The sequence below is a fragment of the Carassius carassius genome, chromosome 1 (assembly GCF_963082965.1).
Source record: "Carassius carassius chromosome 1, fCarCar2.1, whole genome shotgun sequence".
In the NCBI taxonomy this organism is placed as follows: Eukaryota; Metazoa; Chordata; class Actinopteri; order Cypriniformes; family Cyprinidae; genus Carassius; species Carassius carassius.
The window spans coordinates 41,519,803-41,540,154 of record NC_081755.1 but is presented as its reverse complement, the minus strand read 5'-3'; the positions used below and the strand labels follow the sequence as shown (position 1 = coordinate 41,540,154).

The 20,352-nt window shown below is 45.1% G+C and overlaps 1 protein-coding gene across 1 annotated transcript in view; it reads right to left on the bottom strand.

Moving 5' to 3' along the window:
- notch3 (notch receptor 3) overlaps positions 1–20,352 on the bottom strand; it is a 31,526-nt gene continuing 11,174 nt past the window's right edge. Inside the window, exons 3-33 of the mRNA XM_059559341.1 lie at positions 17,287–17,429; positions 16,863–17,198; positions 16,135–16,257; positions 15,821–16,054; positions 15,585–15,740; positions 15,278–15,463; positions 14,195–14,308; positions 12,560–12,673; positions 11,029–11,262; positions 10,828–10,938; positions 10,537–10,729; positions 10,300–10,445; positions 9,828–10,061; positions 9,587–9,739; positions 9,248–9,476; positions 8,960–9,161; positions 8,618–8,774; positions 8,355–8,539; positions 8,107–8,239; positions 7,312–7,566; positions 7,108–7,220; positions 6,471–7,003; positions 6,065–6,388; positions 5,682–5,830; positions 5,363–5,588; positions 5,166–5,256; positions 4,901–5,069; positions 4,456–4,760; positions 4,206–4,353; positions 4,019–4,116; positions 1–3,934 (exon numbers count right to left, since the gene is read on the bottom strand). Of these exons, the coding sequence (XP_059415324.1) occupies positions 2,450–3,934; positions 4,019–4,116; positions 4,206–4,353; positions 4,456–4,760; positions 4,901–5,069; positions 5,166–5,256; positions 5,363–5,588; positions 5,682–5,830; positions 6,065–6,388; positions 6,471–7,003; positions 7,108–7,220; positions 7,312–7,566; positions 8,107–8,239; positions 8,355–8,539; positions 8,618–8,774; positions 8,960–9,161; positions 9,248–9,476; positions 9,587–9,739; positions 9,828–10,061; positions 10,300–10,445; positions 10,537–10,729; positions 10,828–10,938; positions 11,029–11,262; positions 12,560–12,673; positions 14,195–14,308; positions 15,278–15,463; positions 15,585–15,740; positions 15,821–16,054; positions 16,135–16,257; positions 16,863–17,198; positions 17,287–17,429 (7,279 nt within the window). The 3' untranslated portion in view covers positions 1–2,449. The remainder of the gene's footprint in view (positions 3,935–4,018; positions 4,117–4,205; positions 4,354–4,455; positions 4,761–4,900; positions 5,070–5,165; positions 5,257–5,362; positions 5,589–5,681; positions 5,831–6,064; positions 6,389–6,470; positions 7,004–7,107; positions 7,221–7,311; positions 7,567–8,106; positions 8,240–8,354; positions 8,540–8,617; positions 8,775–8,959; positions 9,162–9,247; positions 9,477–9,586; positions 9,740–9,827; positions 10,062–10,299; positions 10,446–10,536; positions 10,730–10,827; positions 10,939–11,028; positions 11,263–12,559; positions 12,674–14,194; positions 14,309–15,277; positions 15,464–15,584; positions 15,741–15,820; positions 16,055–16,134; positions 16,258–16,862; positions 17,199–17,286; positions 17,430–20,352) is intronic.

The window sequence follows — 20,352 nt, the reverse complement described above, 5'->3', positions numbered from 1 at the left end:
AAATGTAGTTTCTACCGCTTTATTAGAAGTAACATATTTTACAACTTTGTAGAAAGAAACTGTAAAAAACTGTTTATATACAATGATTTTAAACTACTTTTAAACAAGTATAGGAAATTAATAGACAAAAGAAAATATCTATGGCTGTTCTAGTTATGCAAGACCAATACACAGTCACATCCTCACCTTAATAATGCTAATAAAAAGTACATTTACTTTTTGTTCTTTTTAGTACATATTCATTCTTAGAAACATAAGACTTCTCATAAACAAGTAGACCTAAACAAGGTGAAACATATTTACAGAAAGGTACTGGAATTTCAAAAATATATGGAGAACTGTATCACGAGAAATGAAAAGTTATGAATGAAAGAAAGACTTATGTTGGGTTAGCGAAGCTTAGTAGTACTTATGTAGGAAAACAAAGAGGTCCAGAATGGGCTCCAAAACCACCACAAACCTTGAAATGTGGTACATGGAGATTTGACAGTTTCATAGCTGCACATTCAGTATAGATAAGCACAAATAGTATTTAAAATAATAATGTATGGCTGAAAGCAATGTTTATGTGCCATAATTCAGTGAAATGGGTGTATCCCTCTTGGTGATAGCAAGAAAACAGCTGTCACTGTCATTAAATGCAGGTCTTACAGTTGGGAAAATTGACAAGGAATGAACATACGGACATGTTACAGAAAGCCAGGGGCATCACTACATGGTAGCGTTTCCCATCTCACGCCTTCTGACCAGACACGACAGATGTCATCGTCTAGGATGATGGGGTGGGAACTGCTAAAGATGCAGACAACACTGCATGCTATATAACACCTCCCTGAGGAGTAACAGAGCAATAGCAGACCATTAGAACCCCATTAGCCACGTACCCAACACACAACACATATGCTTGCTATCCAAACCAAAAGGAGATGGAATATGATTAGACCACATTGAAATGCTGGACCTGAGGGATCAAATTACATTAAACTAAATCAACCACACTGCCTTGGCTCCATAAAGCCCCAGAGGAAGACTTTGTAGTGGTCAGGTCTCAGCTGCAGCTGTTCAGTATTGAAATGAAGTGCTTGTGAGGGTTCAGGAACACGGAGAGATCAGGTCCGCAGCGATCAGCGTCTCCACGAGCACTGGTTGGTGGGTTCTGCTCAGGAATGTTAGCGGAAAGGAAGTTGGCTGTCACTGAAGAAGTGACGCAAAGCAGCAGCCTTATAACACAGCTTAATACATCAATGTTCCACAGTTAACTGTGGTTCCAAAAATGTGGTTATAAAAAGACAAACAGAAAACAAATTTACACAAGGCAAGACTATAAGGCAGTGACTGGCTGGGATTTTGAGAGGGAATGGGTAGAGCGTTGGCCAGCTCAGGCCTATGTAAGTCGGTGAGGTCACTTAAGAAACTATGTTCAGTAAAATAATTTCCACTGATATGCCAAAACTGAAAACATTCTAAACACTGGCCTGTTTTAGAGAGGCGCTTTTATGCACGGTTGTTATAAATGCTGAACTGTGATTTCAGGGTTTTCTTACCATCTCTCTCTCTCTTAAGCTTTTCCCCTTGAAGTGCTTCACGGATGGCCCTCTACATTCATTCAAATACTTTTACAAAACATATAAAATCATTTTAAATCAGAATATTTCACTTGTATTGGTCTCTATATACCTCTGTTTTCATGTGCCAGTCTGTTTCTGAAAGCTAGACTAAATAAATATCACTAAAATTTATAAAAGTTCTAATCTCATTATGTGTTTGTGTGTGTGTGTGTGTGTGTGTGTGTGTGTGTGTGTGTGTCACTTAAAAGCCTGGTGTATAAGTTCTGATTGTGTCAATTGCTGCTGATGAAACTGGGGCAGAACAGGCAAACTTAGAAATCATGAGTAGCTCCTCTTGTAACAGTAGTAACATTGAACCTGAGGAGACCTCATGAGTCCCATGTAATATATTGGGAGTAGTAAGGCAGTCGTTATGGGGGTCACTAAACACAACAGAGACAGAAAGAGGGTGAAAACATCCCCAAGGCAGTTTGGAAAAAACACAAGACAATAAATAAAAAGAAAGGAATTTCCTTCAACATTTCACTTTTCACTCAATCTATTTTTTTTTTAAGTTTGTTAGTTTCAGGAGTGTCCCCAAGTCTTTGAAATGAAAGACGTGGTATTCTTCATATACTTTTTTTATAATTAAAAAACAAGTCCATCTGTGACAGAACGTCTTACTTCATTAAATTGTCTTTTCTTTTTAAGACAACACAAATTTCCCTTTAACTTTCTTTCTGCGGATACCAGCAGATGGTCTTCTTGATGCAAAACAGTCAATCCTAATCCAATTAAAATCTTGGAAATGGGCTGACGGGTAAGTAAAAAACAAGCTCTAGAGTGATGCTTGTCAACCCTACTCTCTCAAAGTCACATACATTTAAGGGAGGCTGAGCTGCTCAAGCAAACACCTGCATCTTCCCATTGGACTCCTGGACATGCGAAATCTGGGTCTGAGCAGGAGCCGTGACGGCTGGGCTGGGGGTGGAGTCAGACCAATCGGACACACAGTGAGGAGAGGGACTGGACCAGGGCTCTGGAGACTCTGGAGAAGGGGTCAAGTAAGGATGTTCACTGGGCACATGCAGGTAATGCTTGGGTGTCGCATCCATGGCAGAGCTGTAGCTGTGCTGGGAGGGCGGTGTGGGGTAATCCTCCGGGCCTGCGGTGCTTACGCTTGCCTGTGCTGGGAGTGCCTGAGATGGGATAGCCTGTGCTTGCGAAGCCTGAGGGGCTGCTGAGGCCTGCGGTGGCTGAGTCTGTGGCTGCTGTGGCTGGTAGAAAGCTGGAGGAGGCTGTGCCTGTTGTGGGGTCGGGGGAGTGGAGGAGCTCATGCGGGTGTGGTTTGGGTTGGTAAGGGAGTGGCTGTGAAGTTGCTGTGGCTGCTGCTCTGCAATGGACGGCAGTTTGACCGGGCTAATAGAAGGTGTGTTGGAGACGGGTGTCGGCTGCAGGATGGGCTGCTGGGCATTACGGAACACCTGCTGCATGAGCATGCTGCTTTGCTGCAGCGTTGGTGTTTGAGGGATCATGCTTGCTTGGCTACTTGCTGGATGCATAATGCTGACCATGGGCTGACAGCTCTGAGAAGATGGAGGCATGCGGTTGTGCCAGTCAAATGGCACGCTTACTGGACTTACCATGCCCATGTTGAGGCTCATCTGACCGGCATTCAGCACACAGTTGTGAGGGCCTTGGTTGATGCCGCCTCCTTGCATGGCCACACGCCCCTGCATGGAGAGCCCACCATCACTCAGGTCGCTCAGCTGAGCTAGGGAGACTGCAAAAGGACTGGTGCCATCCAAGATACTGCTGTGCACCATTGGAGTGGAAGGGACAGACATGGAGGAGTGGAAAAGGCCTGGAGAGGGCATGGCGGCCGGTGAGGTCGGATTGGTGATGTAGCCGGCATTGCTGGCACCTCCGCGTGGCGAATCCAGCGAATCGACGGGGGAGAGCGTGACAGAGCTCTCCAGCAAAGCACTCTGCATGTCTAGCGACAGCCGTTTGTTGCGTCCTTTTGATGAATCTTTCAGGCTGGTAGCGTGTTGCCCACCTATGCCTTTAGCCCCTGGGCGACGGTTCTTCTTACCCTGCGGGGTGCTTTTTAGCCCTTGGAGGAAGTTGCTGGGAGGACACATGAGTGTTGAGAGGGTGTGGCTACCAGACAGGTGGTGACCTGCCCCAGGATGGCCCGGCGGACTTCTCACAGTGTTATATTCATCCAGTAGCTGTACAATGTCATGGTGCATGCGCTCCTGGGCGATATCTCGAGGAAGCCTGTCCATGTGATCCGTTATCTCCCTGTTGGCAAAGTGAGCCAACAACACCTTTACAGCCTCACAGCTACCTTCCCTGGCAGCCAAGAATAGTGGAGTTTCCTCCTAAAGATAGTAGATAAATGTAAAAATGAACACCATGGCTGAAGATAAATCCTTCAAAACCCTCAAAAGAATATAATTGCATACCTTAAGGTCCTGCATATCTTTATTGGCACCATTCTTCAACAAGGCAACTGTAGCTTCAACATTGTTGACTGCTGCTGCCCAGTGCAAAGCTGACTTTCCTGTGAAGAGAGAATAGAATCATCAGAAACAATGCAACCTCACATAATGAGCAGGAAACTCTATCCTTTTTCTTTTCTGTTGCATTTACCGATTTCATCAACAGCGTTGACATCTGCATGACAGGTGATCAACTCTTCCACCATGCCTTCTACTGCCAGACGGGCTGCAAGGATCAGAGCAGTGGAGCCATCATACATGCGTGCATCCAGGTCTGTGGCACGGTTCCTGATCAGAATCTGCAGAAGCAAGAATATGTTACACATCAGAACTGACACTGTTTCAATAGTCAATAGTCAATCTACTTATAAACACATATATTTGGTTGTAGGTGACTTTACCTGGAAAACCCCCTGTGCATCAGCTGCTACAGCTGCATGCAGAGGTGTGCGGCCTGTGTTATCCTGTGCATTTGCATCAGCCCCAGCATCCAGGAGTCGTTTAGCTGCATCAGCTCGGGCATAGCGTGCAGCCAGGTGCAGAGCAGTCTCTCCAGTGCGGTCGGTCTGAGCTGCAAGCGATGCTCCTTGGTAAATGAGGTCGGATATGATGTTGGCGGAGCATTCTTCTGAATCATCATCTTCGGTCACCTCTAGCTCCAACCCACCTCCACAGAAGGATGCCAGCATTAGGGGTGTGAAGCCATCTATAAGAAATAAAAGTTTGTAAATGTTTTGAATACATTTGCTATTATTGTACCTGAACTTTATCTATGCAATGCCACTAATCAGTCGGGACAACTGGACATAACCAAGGAGTAAGAGTAAACAGCAAAAGATTTCGCACCAGGGCCTCGGACATTGATGTCCATGCAATCGCTGTCAAATTCTCCCTGTGGAGGTGTGAGAGCCATTGAAGGTGGCATACGGATATCTGCCGCTGCCAAGTGGTGCTGTGTCCACTGTCTGCTGTCAACTGCATCCTCACCATCAGACAGAATACTGGGCTCTTCCACCTGTGTATAAATAAAGCCAACAATATTAAGATACAGAACTGTTTCATTGATGCATACGCATATACATCGTAAGAGAAAGGATAAATGGTCTGTCACCTTAAGTCGTTTTGCCTCTGGGCAGTCTGTGTCTATCCACTGGTCACTGTGTTCTGCCAAAAGAGACTCTTCCACTGTCTTTGGCATGTGTCTGCAAAGAGTCATGAATGCTAATTAGTCCCTTTGAAAGGGATATTCAAATGAATTATACTGGCAATAGGTATATTAAAAGCACTAATAATGCATGAAGGACTCACTTCATGCCCAGGGAATCTTGGCCCACAGGTTCTCTGCGGTTCTTGTTACTGCTTGTTTCCTTCTTGAGGAAGAAGCCCTCAGGGAACCAGAGTGTGCTGTGTTCACGTTTGCGGCGGGCAATCAACATGCCCACCATCAAGATAACCAACAAGAAGAGAGAAGCTACTCCTACTAGCAGTAGCTTACCCCATTCGGGAATAACATCCTTCAGTCCTTTATTTACACCTGAAAGAGAATTGGAAATGATTGGTATGATAATGAATTACAGCTGGACCTATGTAAGAAAGCAATTAAGTTTGTGTAAGTATGGATACTTACTGCCCACTTCTATCAGGGGGTATGGGAAATTCAACATCTCCCTAGCAGACAAAGCACCTAGGTATTCTGCAGCACTGCTAGCATTCCGGAAACAGTCATTTAAACCTTGGGAGCAGAGCCTGCTGTCTATTTCCAAGTATACAATAGACCTGCAGAAGAACCAAAGAGTATTTAAGGCACATTCACGTTAGTTACATTTTGTGGGCAAGGGTTTGTTATTGTCGATATTGCAGTGATGGATGAAGCGCCATTCACTGAGAGGTTACTTCCCAACTAAGTTGCATTATTTTGGCCAACACTCCAAGTTCAATAAACTCGAATCTGAGGCGAAATGCACATAATTTTGCTCTACAAATGTGATTATTTCAGCAACCCCAACTCACCCAGTAACCTGCTGAGGTTGAAGCTCCCGTTTACTGCGTTTCCCATGTCCTTTATAGGGTCGGATCATGTATTCCCCATTCTGATCAAGGCAAAAACGCAATGTGGTGTGCAGTATTGCACTAAGTTTTTGCAGGAAAGCAGTTTGTGTCCTTAGCAGCTCCTCGGGAGGCAGCCGAACTACAATAACCAGCATGTCTTCCGCAAGTTCTTCTGGAATCTTCTTTGCACAATCCAGTCCATCCCAGCCACACTCTTCAGTATTGCAGCCTTGATCGCAGAGCCCATCTGCGTAATGGTCTGTACAGTATGTCTCATAGATGGGGCTGAGGGAAGAGAGAGTGTATTAGCAAAAGACCATCGTAAACAGTCCTATGAAGAACAATTAAAGCTTAGTTCAAGACCTACTTGCAGACTTTCTCTTTGTTCTTGCAGTCAAAGTTATCATAAAGGCACTCTGGATTGTTGCAGAACTCATCACATTGACTATTGTTGAAGAGCCGCCAGCAGCGAGGGTCTGAGCAGCGTGCCCAGGGGATCACAGCCAGAGAGCAGTCACCTCCATCCCAGCGGCAGGCGAACGAATTGCACTCTTTATCACACTCACTGTTATTGGCCTTGCCATGACATTCAGCAATAGGGCAAGGATGAGGAAGTGGCAGCAGCCTGATTTCCTGTTCCTGTTCACATCGTATGCCTTTCCAGCCACTGATGCACTGGCAGTGGAAAAATGGGAAGCTGGTTTTCTCTGTACACAAGCCTCCATTGCGGCAAGGTTTGGAGGAGCAGCCCTCATTGCTGCGGTGTTGACACAGTGGCCCGCCAAAACCCTGAATACAGGCGCAACGTGCACCTCGTGAGGTGAGAGTACAGCTGCCACCATTGTAGCAAGGCAGCTCTTTGCAGTTCATGCTCCTCTCACAGTTAGCGCCTGCATACCCCTGAGAAAGAGACAAGGAGGCGTCAAGTAGTTGCTTTTGAAGTTTAACAGTACAGTAAAGATGGAAACAACAAGATCATAATGATATAAGGCCTGGATCCTCACAAGCTGACAGGTGCAAGTGTATCCCAGTGGTGAGCTGCCGGACACGGAGCATACTCCTCCATTCTTACAGGGCTGAGACTCGCACACACTGAATCTATTCTGACACCCTCGTCCTATAGACACGATAAAGTTAGAATTTAGACACATTACAATGTTGTATATGTAAGTCAAAGAAACGGTTTTCAGTTTTTAGTCATCTCTCACCTGTGAAGCCGGGTTTGCACACACACTGGTAATCATTGGGCAACTGTATGCAATCCAAGCTGTTGGAGGGGTTGCAGGGGCTGGAAAAGCACTCATTGATGTCTCCCTCACAGCGCTCTCCAGTGAATCCAGGAGGGCAGTTACACCTGTACCCTCCAACCCTGTCCACACAGGTGCCATTATTTTGACACTTGGGCATCCCCCGAGGCCATGAGGGAGTTGCACAGTCATCCTCGTTTATCTCACAGAGGACCCCTAAAAAGGTCATAATAAAAATATTACAGTAACCTTATTCCAACCTATGTGGAACTATGTACACGGCCATTCAAAGGTTAGGGGACAGTAAGATCTTTGTCTTGAAATTATTACTTTCATCAAATATGCTTTAAACTGACCAAAATTTATTTTTGTTCTGTTCTTCATATAATCCTAAATAAATATAGGATATCAAAATAATATGCAGCACAACTGTTTTCAGCACTGATAATAATAATTACTGATATTGAACATCAAGCATACTAGAATGATTTCTGAAAGATCATGAGACACTGAAGACTGGACTAATGGCTGCTTTGCTTCCCAGGAAAACTTTACATTTTAAAATGATTTTAAAACCGAAAATACTTATTTTAAGTTGTTCCAACATTACTGTTTTTTTTAAATCAAACAAATAACTTTACCGAACCCAAAGTTTTGAAAGGTTTTATATATTTAGATATTTGCACCTGAGGCTAAAAAACTTTGATTCTTTGCATTTTACTCCAGGTCAATTTTGATTTTAGAAATCTATCTTACCCAGTGTGCCTGGAGGGCAGGAGCAGATGTAATGTCCCACCAGGTCAATGCAGGTTCCTCCATTCTGACACGGATGAGACTGACACTCATTGACCTCTCTCTCGCAGTTGTCCCCCTCATAACCAGGCATGCACTGGAGAAAAAGCATTTCAAGTTCAATATCAGTTCTGAAATTTCTTCAGGTAATTAGGCTTTATACTAGTGCAATGGTAATATATGCTATTTGTAGCAGTGGTAAGATGACTCACATCGCAGGTGAATCCTCCCATGTAGCTCCTACAGGTGGCACCATTGAGGCAAGGTTTGTCCTCACAGTGGTCAAACTGGTACTCACAGTAACTGCCTGTGTAATCAGCGGGACATTTGCAGTAATGCGTGTTGCCAGTATTGACACAGTGTCCACCATGGTGGCAAAGCTCATCTGTTTGGAGTCCTGTGTATGAGAGTGTTGACCGTTATCAAGGCGTTTACACTGTATTCGTAAAATAAAGTCATATGCAATTTTAAATACCTCTCTGTCTGGCTGCAACTTCACAAGACACTCCTGGGATGTCACAATAACGACCTGACCAGCCTCCCAAACAGTCACATGTGAAGGAGGCATCTTTCTGTCTGCAGCGTCCACCATTCTTACATGGGTTAGAAGGCCTGCACCAATCAACTGGATACTAAAAAAAGAGATAAAAAGATATATTTTATTCTATAATTTATTTGAACGATTCTATTCTATCGCTGATTTTAAATGTTTATTTTTTTTAATGTTATTCTTCTATTCCAATAAATTTTTTATTGAATGTAATTTTAGAAAATTGGTGAAGAATGTTTAGATTATGGTATGATCTGGAATTAATACCTGGCAACGGGGGCCAGTGTAGCCTTTTGGACACGAGCAGTGATATGACTCGAGGGCATCTTGACAAACTCCTCCATTAAGGCATGGCTGAGAGTCACACTCATTCAACTCGTACTGGCAGTAGTCTCCAGTGAATCCTGACCGGCAGGTACATTTGAAGCCGTTGATCCCATCAGTGCAGGTGCCTCCATTAAAACAGGAGCTAAAACAAGGAGATTATTTGTTTTATTATGAGCTACTACTAGCTACATATCTTTTTATAAGGTATGAGTGACTTCACAGACTTACCTTTCAGTGCAGTCTGGTATGTTGGTCTCACAGAGTAGGCCCGTGAAGCCAGGTTTGCAAGTACAAGTGTAGCTGTTGACGTAGTCCGTGCAAGTGCCTCTATTCTTGCAGGGGTTGTTCTGACACTCATTTACCTCGGTAGCACAGTGTGCCCCTGTGAAGCCTGGCAGACAGCTGCAGCGGAATGAGTTTACTCCATCTGTACAGGATCCTCCGTTTAGACAGGGATCTGACAAAACCAAAAACACTATTAGACCAGGCCAACTGTGCTAAAGAAAAGTTGGACCCTTTCATTTGAGACCAGGAATAAAAACCTGGTTTCTATTGAGTTTGACTCACTTGGTGAGCAGTCGTTAATATCAGTTTCACAGTTGGGTCCAGAGTAGCCAGCACGGCAGGAGCACATATAGCCACCCAAAGTATTGGTACAGGTCCCGCGGTTCTTACAGGGGTTAGATGTGCATTCATTTATGTCAATGTTACACAACTGACCTGTGGTGGAAAGGACACTTGAAGTTAGACATTCTTTAGCAAACTCAGTTCTTATAGACTTGAATTAAAATGTGTTTAAGTGACTTACCCTGCCATCCGGGTTGACAGTTACACTGGTAGCCCAGGTAGTCAGGTGTGTGCACACAGGAAGCATGGTTGGCACAGGGGTTTGGAGTACAAGGTGTGAGCAGCTCTGCACATGTGGGTCCGCTATAAGGTGGCTCACAGAGACATGTAAAACTGGCGATTCCGTCCATACAGGTTCCCCGATTTAGACATGGGCTAGAGGCACACTCATTGATGTTCACTTGACATAAGTTACCTGAGGATGGGAGACAGCTGTCAGAATGTAGCTATTGGCAAGAAGAGTGCAATTTTTAAGAACTTGCAGTAGGGGCAGTTTTAATGCTTTATTGGGGAATCATTACACCCTTTTCAGTGGTAGAGGTTGAATTAAATTAGAGAGGAAATCTTATCTTTTTAGTGGAACAATGTGTAAAAAAACCTGTTTTTGTTGTTTTTATTATAAAATGCATACTAACGTGATGTATATATCTCACCTCTAAAACCCTGCCGACACTTGCAAGTGAAACCATTGAGCTGGTCGAAACAGGTGCCTGCATTCTGGCAGGGGCTGGGCAAACAATCGTTTCGGTCTAGGTCACAGTGCTTACCAACCCATCCAGGCTCACAATCACATCGATAGCTGCAGGAGCAATGCAAACAAGAGTCATACTCAAAGCACGTCTCCATTTAATACCTTCCTGCTGGTTTTAAAGTTTGTTATGGAGCTTTACCCATTAGGATCGTCCCTGCAGGTCCCATGCAAACATGGGCTGCTGGCACACTCGTCCACTTGTGAATAACAGAATGGGTCATGGAAGCCTTCAGGGCACTGGCAATGGAAGCCGTTCTCATCATCTACACAGGTTCCTCCATTGCGACAGGGATTAGACTGGCACTCATCAATCTCATCTTTACATTGAGGCCCTGAAAGGAAGAGAAGTTTATAGTGGGCTTTATCCCTGAATTCAAAAGCTTACTCTAATTTGTATAAAAAAGAGGCGGGGGGTCTCTCCCTGTCTCACCAGAAAAGCCAGGTTTGCAGACACATTCATAGCGGTTTATGCCATCTTTGCATATTCCGTAGTCACAGGGGTTGCTAGCACAGTCGTCAAAGTTGATTTCACAGTTGGTACCTGTGTGGGAAGCAAAAACCTTCTTTAATATGTAACAAACAAAACCTAATGTAACAAATACAGCTGAATTATTGATACATCATGCCTCACCTGATGTGCCATGTTGACACTGGCAGATATACTTGTTGACTAGGTCCACACATTTGCCACTATTCTGGCAGGGGTTGCTGTGGCACTCGTTGAGCTGGTTCTCGCAGCGGTAGCCAGTGTAGCCCGGCTCACAGTTACAAGTGTAACTGGCAATGCCATCTATGCAAGTGCCATGGTGGCACGGGTCAGGCTTGCAGTTATCGATGTTACTCTCACACAGCCTTCCCTCAAAACCTGAAGAGACAAAGAGGAGATGTGTAGGGGTGAATGAGCAGAGAATGGTACTTTTCTGTTAGCCCGTCATCTCAAGGGCTCAGCAAAATGGTAAAAATGGAGAGGTATCAAATTTGCATAAAGTCTCTGCTGCTCTACAGCTTCCTGTGTTTGTGGTTCTTGCCTGTCAGGAACAATTTCCCTTCTGCGGACCATTACTGCACAAGCTAGGTGAGACGAAACTGCATTGTCCTCATTACCACTATTTCCATATGCTTACTGTCTGCTCATGACCACCGTAGCTCACCAAGTCTGCATGAGTGATTCAATACCCTTTATTTGTGTTTTTGTCTGGGGTGTAAATACTTCCTCGGTCTCGCTTGTACCCTTTATCCTTCTTTACCAGCACCCCTTAACTGCCCCCACTTACTTTTTTGGTTTGAAAATGTCTCTCCTCTTTCCCTAGTCTCAATCCATTTTCTTTTTCTCTTTTCTGTCTGCTACCTCCGTTTCCTTCTTTCTCTCTCTTGTGAAAGGTTCTACAGTTTGGAGTCTCTGTTCCCGTGGTTTCCATGCCGACTGTCAAGGCAGTGGCCTTGTGAGTAGCAGGGCAGGGCTGGGCTCTGGTGATGAGAGAGAAAGAGAGAGAGCCCTTCACAGGCCTCACAGACCTGCTTTTGTCCCCTCGAACAGCAGGACAATACCCTACGTCCCAGCTAACGGGACAGCTCAGCAGAGGGGAACTGGAGCACGGAGAATACCAAACAGCAGGCTGCTTCAGACAATACACAAACTCCATGTACGTGCTTTCTAAAAGCCTAGTGACACATGCAGTATGTACTGTATCTTAAGCCCAAAACATTCACATTCAAGTTCATGCTAATTTGTTGGATAAATGAAAACCAGAAAACCAGAAAACCAGAAATCCTACAGGCCATTCCTGCAGGCACAACTATGTGAAAGTGAATGGGAGTTTTGGTTATGCCATACGGTGCTGTGTGGGTATGCATTGTGGGTTACAGATGAACAGATGTCGGGATGATGACAGAGTGTAACCCCCCTCATCAGCAGCTGCCGGCCTTGGTGACCCTGTGACATTGGGGTCTGCAGGGCAAAGGAGGGGGATTTGGGGCTTCTCGTCAGGCTGCCCAGCGGTATGATCATAGAGACATAAGGTATTTGACCCTGAGATCACTACATTCAGGTGTATAGATCTAGTCAGTGTTGATGATTTTGACTTTGAACCCTGAAGGGCTCCACCAAGCTCTTTCACAGCAGGCACACACAATCAGACAGACATCTTCATTTAGCAGCTTACCTTCAGCGCAGCGGCATTCGTATCCATTGGGACGGTCAATGCACTTGGCTCCATTTTGGCAAGGAGTGCTGGCGCACTCATCAATGTCGATCTGACACATGGTGCCAGTAAACCCTGGGACAGGCAAACATAGGGGTTAGAGGTCAGTCTAAGGCAGCAAAGGTGAGCTCCACACACTGGTCGGGTCATTAGGTTCAGCTTTGGGGGCAGTAGAGCTCGGTCTAGTTAGAGGTGTCTGCACCTTGAATTATTTGGAGCTAAAGTGAAATTGAGATTTCAAAGAAGCTGAATCTCCATTTGAATTTATGATCTTAGTGGTGTTCATAATTATTAACATACACTGTGGCTTGATTCTCTTCCAGACTGTTGATAAACAGAATTTAAAACATCTGACTTGGAGCGAATAGTGGAGTTTTAGAATATGCCCAGGTTTTTCATTCTCTGAATCCATCCAACAATCACAATTGGGAAGTCGTGGCATAATGGTTAGAGAGTCGGCCTCCCAATCGAAGGGTTGTGAGTTCGAGTCTCGGGCCGGCAGGAATTGTGGGTGGGGGGAGTGCATGTACAGTGCTCTCTCCACCTTCAATACCACGACTTAGGTGCCCTTGAGCAAGGCATTGAACCCCCAACTGCTCCCCGGGTGCCGCAGCATAAATGGCTGCCTACTGCTCCAGGTGTGTGTTCACAGTGTGTGATCACTGCTCTGTGTGTGTGCACTTTGGATGGGTTAAATGCAGAGCACGAATTCTGAGTATGGGTCACCATACTTGGCTGAATGTCATGTCACTTTCACTTTCAATCTAGCCTGTACTAGTTTTTTTAGTACTATTCTAGATAGGATCTCTGTGCGTGTAGATCATTTTTGAGAACTAGACCTATGTCTAAATATGAACTGACCTATTATATTGACATTGGCAGACATTAATCAAGTTTCTTCACATTTTTGCAGTGATTAAAAAGACATTATCTGGAAAATGAGCAGTCGTGTAGGCACTGAGGGGGCAGTGGGCCTTAAACACTGACTGATATCCCTTGTCTGGGAAAACATGCTAGTAAGTACATAAAAAAGGCTGGGGCCCCACAGAAATGTTCATTTCTGCATCTTTAGAGGGTGTTGTGTTGATTAACAGTGTTATGATGGGATCTATGTTGATGCCCAGGGCAGAAGGTTAGAGGGGGAGATGCTAGAATTGTTTTCTTGGAGGCCAGTGGCCCTCCCTCTTTCCTTGCACAAATGCTACTGGCTCAATAGCTAAATGGGGGGTGCGGGGTTGTCTGCCCCAGATGTAAATTGCGGACATGGAAAAGAATCTCATTAGCAGGGCTGCTGTTCCCCCCCACCACCTCTATGCAGAGGGAGATGGGTGAGACTGCTGTCCCTTCTCTATGGACAAGTTGGGAAGAGGAGGGGTGCTTGTGTAGAGGTGCCACAATGGTGTCTTTGTTTGGGCACGCAGTTGCATAGCGCTCAAGACCTCACTCTGAGTAATTACGAAAAAAGACTAGGGGGAAAAGTTGGGTTTAGCCTGATATTACATGAATCAAGATTGTATATTAAGCGACCACACAAGTGAACTTTTTGGATTCTTTTGACACATAGTGTTGATTCTGAGAAAATTACATGTTTCTTACCTGGCTGACAGGTGCAGGTGAAGCCATTGACCATGTCTCGGCAGATGCCATCATTTACGCAGGGGTTGCTCTCACATTCGTCAACATCCACCTCACAGTACTTCCCCTGATAGCCTGGTAGAGAGACAGGCAGAGTGAAACACAGTTCTAACCCTTGATGCATTGAAGGCAGATCTCAGATTGCAGCTTCTCACAACACAGGGGCCCACAGATGCACATTGAGATGTTCTGCTACACTGCACCCTACAGCAAGTTCATGTTTCAGAGGAAATGGAGAATTGCTCTATCTATGCAAACTGGGGGCCCTGCTTTTACTAGAAGCACCACACCCTACTGTCCGCAGGATGCCCTGTGGTCATCTCTCCGTTGAGAACACACATGTTCTATAATCAGCAGAGTGCTGCTCTTGTGTGTCACCCCATTTAGGTGAAACAGAGTGTGGGCCAGGGCCAGAGCACTGACGGCGGCATGGAATCAGAAAGAATTGGCCCCTCCACATGAGCCAGGGCCAAGTCGGCGATGATAAGGAGGGTGGGGAAGAAGAGGTGTCTGTGGAATTGAAAGGCATATGAGCAGAAGTGGGGGGAGGGGATGAAAGTGCTGGGAAAAAGTTTGCTCTCCCTCTATGTGTGAAGGGCGAGGAACGGAGCACAGAGGGGCCCCATTGTTCCACTCCATTCCCACCACTCAAGATCTCATTATAATTCACTGCACACTCCTCCCCCTCTCTCCCAGATTGCCCAATACACCCTGCTCCCAGCGCCGATTTGTATAGTTCCCCAAAAAACCCAAAGATGCATGTCGTGCAAGGTATAAGTTTTTACCGAATGGGTGCTGTAGACACAAAGCCAATATTGGTCTGTGGTTTCTGTCACGAACCCATGTGGACTGAGTTTTTCTATTTCAATTGATTACTCCTTCTCAAATGACCACTATGTAATACGTTATTGCATAACGAAACCTCCTCTGTCCTTTGCATGTTTTCTTAAGTAGGTCTACACAGTCATACAGTCTGGGAGTCCACATCGATTAGCAGCAGATTTAATGTTTCTGAGTAAGTCAAGGTCAAGTTCACTGACATACCAGGCATACAGATGCATGTGAACTCGCCGATGCGGTCCAGGCAGGTGGCATCGTTCTGGCAGGGCATGGAAAGACACTCATTGATATCAATCTCACAGCGAGGGCCAGTGTAACCCCGTCCACACTGGCACTGAAATGAGCCCTCCGTGTTTACACACTTCCCAAAATGCTCACAAGGGTTGGCACCTGGCACACAAAAGAGAAAGAGGAGTCAGTTAATACTTACTCTCTATTGACAAAGACAAAAATAGGAAGAGACCGAAAGAATCAATTAGAGAGGGAGGCATTCACAATGAAGTAAATTTACCAATAGAACATTCATCCATGTCTTGGTTGCAGGCTCCACCAACAAAGCCAGCAGGGCAGGTGCAGATAGCCCGGCCGTTCAGAGGGTTAGTGTCACACACTGCCCCCTCATTGCAGGGATTACTGACACAAGCATCATCCAGATGACAGAGCAGACCTGCAGGGACAGCAGAATGTGACTCTTGAGGACAATGGACAAAACATAAAAATAAGGAGTGATGTCAAAAACAGTCATACCAGTTTTGCCCACTGGGCACTCGCAGAAAAAGGAGGCCACGCGGTCATGGCACGTGGCCCCGTTGAAGCAGACAGCTGTAGCACAGTCGTCGATGTTCTCACTGCAGTCGTCCCCTGTCCAGCCATTGACACATACACAGGTGTGTCCTCCAATAGTGTTAAAGCATGTGCCACCATTGTGACAAGCATTGGGCTGCATGAGACACTCGTTTACATCCTCAGCACAATACTGGCCTATGGACAGAAAGACCAATGTCAAATTATTTTAATTCGAAAATTAAAAGTAAACATGTAAAAAAAAGGTGTGTATTTACCTGTCCATTCAGGTGGACACTGACAATTGTACGTGTTGACACCATCTACACAGATCCCAGCATTCATGCACTTGTGTCCAGGGCAGTCATCAACGTTCTCCTCGCAGTTGTGTCCCCTGAAGCCTAGGTGGAGAAATAAAATGAAATGACACAGGAAACAGGGAGGTAACTGTAGTATCTGATCTATTCCTCACTTCCCCGGCACACCTAAGAACTTCCACTCAATCCTGCCCCAGAAATATTGATGAATTGATGTACACAGTAAAGTGAGCAGTAAAAAGGTTCAGTGGGTGTTGAGTGTTTACATATTCTCACGGCGGTTCCCACACGGCAAAGCCAGGACCTGACAGAGCTCTGCTCCAGAGGGCCATACTCCCTGCCATGTTTGCTTGTTTCATAATCTCTCACAGTTTCAATGACTTCCTCTTTTGCGAGAGACATTTCCTGCTTGCTCCCCAGAGGGGAGCAGAAAGGCCATAAAGTAAATTCCTGCCACAGCAGCCCACTCGCTTTCTCTCTTACACGCTTTTACTGTCTTGCTCACTCATTCTCCAGTGTATCCTTCTCTCACTCAGTCTGAGCTATTTATAGCAAAGCATGAGGTATCACTGCCTGGAAAGTCCAGAAGCTTTGGGAAACCCCGAATCCAAGGGATGAGAATGAGTATGGGAATATGATAAAGGGTGTGTCTACATGAATGTCTGCGTGTTTTTTTTGTCTGTTTGTACCTGGCAAGCAAGCACACTCGTAGGTGTGGTCACCGGTCTGATGGCAGGTGCCCCCATTGAGACACTGTGAGGGGGCGCAGGGCTGGGTGGGCACCTCACATGTTCGCCCGCTGTACCCAGCAAGGCACTCACAGAGGAATGAGCCATGTGTGTTCATGCAGATGCCACCGTTAAGGCACTTTCCGGGTTTGCGGCATTCATCAATATCATTGCGACAGTTCTTGCCCTGATACCCAGGTGGGCATGAGCAGTTGTAGTGATTATTCCAGTTGGTGCAACGGGCACCATTGGCGCAGGGATTTGTGGCACATGCATCAATCAGGGAACAATCCTGACCTGCAAACACAAGAAGCATCATTCACAAACAGACCTATATTTTCACAAACTGTATATCATGACAACAAGAAGACACCCTCATCTTTACCTCTGAACCCCCGCTGGCACACACAGGTGTACTGTGAGATTCCGTTGGCCACCTGGCTCTTGCAAGCTGCTCCATTTAAACAAGGCGAGCGATGACAGGGGTCCAGATGCTGACAGAGCAAACCAATATAACCAGGCCGGCATCTGTCGAGGGGCACAAACTTAAAACATGAACATGTAGAAGCATTTTAGTGGGACATCAAAAGCCCAGGTCAAGTATCTCATCCAACTCATGCGCAGAACATCTAACCACTAAATATGAAATATCTTAATATAATACAATATAATATAATACTAAAAGGTTAGTGAGCAGGTGATAACACACACACAGGCACAAACATAGTCCATTTCATGCATCAACCAGATGTTGCATATATGTTTGCCTTGACTATAACAGCAGAGCCAGCTTTTCACAGTCTACTGGAATTCTAATCCAGAAAGCATGCTTCTCTCCATTCCAGTTTGCATTCCAGGATTATTACAGATTTCCCAATCTCTCCACTGCATTCAATAGTAAAGCACAGTTGTGAATGGCAGAATTACCTGTGTTTACCCATGAGAGCTTGCAAACAGTATACGATGTTCAATGTGTTAACTTGACAATGGAGACCATTCAAGAGACAGGAGATAAACAACCCATAGGTATGAGATGGTGGTCAAGCCGCTTTGTGGCAGTTGAACACAGTTCTCTCTGCTCTAATTCTGTGCTTTTTAGTGCAGGATGGTTATCTTGAAACTGAACAGGTACGACAAAATAAAAACATTTTGCTTAATAAAGGCAGTCCCTCTCATGGGTTCTGGGGCCTTTGGTAAGCTAGGCTTGAGAAGCCAGTGTGTTAGGTAACCCTACACCCACACAGGGAGCCCCGCCACAGGATAACCTCCCACATCAAAAACACAGTTTGAAGCTGATGACAAGCACTGGGATGGTCTGTTCTCCGGGTGTCCCCCCTCAGGCCCTCTCTCTCTCTTCACTGTAAAACAACCCCTGGGCAGAGACAACAATGGCTTTTCCTCCTCTTTTCTGTTACAGGATGACCACTTTTTACACTGAGCTATCTGCAGCTTTGTTGTTTTGCCTCTTTTGTGGCTGGTGTCTCCTCTCCCACACTTATTTGAAGCAGAGAGGGCTTCAAATAAGGGCTTGGCCTATAGGGGGTGCCATTTTAGACCTCTGCTGCACCACAACGAGTGCCTGCTAGCCTTTTAGGAACTGTAAGGTTCATTCAAGCGTTTTTATCAAAACTAGAGATACTTTTAACTGTGGTGACAACAGTTTTTCTACCCAGCAAGACAATAGAGGATGACGCCACAGTGTTCTGCTGTTTGGAGGACACACCTACAGAAATGTTTCACATGGGAGTATTATACTATTCTGGAACTGGAACCCAAAAACGGATATAAGAGAGCCAAGCTTAAGCTTGCAATATCATGTTGCTGGCGTCAAGAGTTCCAAGTCTCACGATTAAAGAGATTTATGTCTGATTCTTAACAGAAAAAGTTATGTTATGGATAAAATTCAGTGCTTGAGGGTGAAGAAAAGAAAAAAGTGAAATCGTTTCAATCATGTCATTAGCGATGTCTGCTTAATAGTAATTATGTTGACTTCACAACACAAGAGTTTATTTGCTGGCCAAAGTTTTTTTTTTTCTCTCTAAGTCTGAGAATTTGAAGCAAAAGAGGCCTTTGGATCAAACCGAAGGATGATATATTAAAAACATAATTAATCATGTCTGTTATTACTCTGTTTCAGTTCATCCAGCTACATGAAATGTAAAAATAAGTCAAGACTACATGTCCATGTGGAGTTTCTTTTCGGGTTTCCCCCCAACACAAGTAAGAAAAAGAGCAGCAATAAGAGAATTCTTCATGAATACCATCTCCTGAAGTCAAAATGCGGCACACTGCTTTTCCCTATGAACCCTTCACATGCCGGGAGGTCAAATGTCAGAGGTCAGCAGTCTGATTGTGATGATAATGTCAGGCAGTGTAGTGGGGGGTGGGTCGGGGGCATCTGTTAGGGAGAGAATGTCTTTCGGAGGGTGGGATGGGGGAAGAGTCCGGTACGGAGAGTCATGTCATGTCATATTTCCTGTAATCCCTCGTCTCCTGCTCTGAAAACACTCACACTCTTTCTGAATCCCAGATCCCTGTTGCTGTGGCAACCTCACAGACGACCGAGCAAGCCTGACACCCCACCAATCACCCCCTACCCTTCATCCCCTTGGCTATTTGTCATGGCTTGGCTGGGTTTATTTAGAGGCAAATTAACTATGTCTGGAATCTCGGGGGTCATGAAAAAAATTAAACTAGGAGTTGCGGCACAAAAAGAGGTTCAACAAGCATGTAGTCTGATACTCAAGCCCTTAAAAAAATATCCATTCCAGGCAATGGGCCTTTAAATGGCGAAAAATTCCTAGACACAGCCTACTTTACAACCTGTTGTTCTCCTGTCTATGGCATGTGAGTACATGTGTCCAAGAGCAGTTAGGAATGTCCAATGAAGACCAAATTGGTCAGATTCTTGGGTACACCTTATAACTGGGCTATTTTTATATATCTTTGTTACAAAATTTGTAATAAAAACAAAACAAAAAACATACCTTTAGTACATACAGTAAGTGTGGTCAGTACGCGGTTAAACAAAAGATAATCTTTTCATAATCACTGAGGAACTGCTCGTGGGATTTCAAAGAGTCACTGGACTATGAGGACTTCTAGATGCATTGACAAGTAGGGATGCACTGGTTGACCGGCCGTAAATTGGAACCGGACGTTTTTGCTTAAAATACGCGATCAGTGTTTGTTTGTTTTTTCGGTCGACTTTTTCGGAAGTGCGCCCACGCGCACAAACTACATTGTAATCATTCGTTATCATGTCATTTGTGTGGAAGTATTTTGAAATCTGTGCGTAGGACACGTGCAGCCGTTCAGCCCTGGGAGTGCAGAGCTACATGTCTGAGGCACAGATAGCAGGAAGCGAACAGCTGTTGGTGTACTGGCGCACAAATAAAAGCCCCTTTCCTGTGCTCATTGAAGCTGCGTGAGCGTATGTACCTGTCCGCGC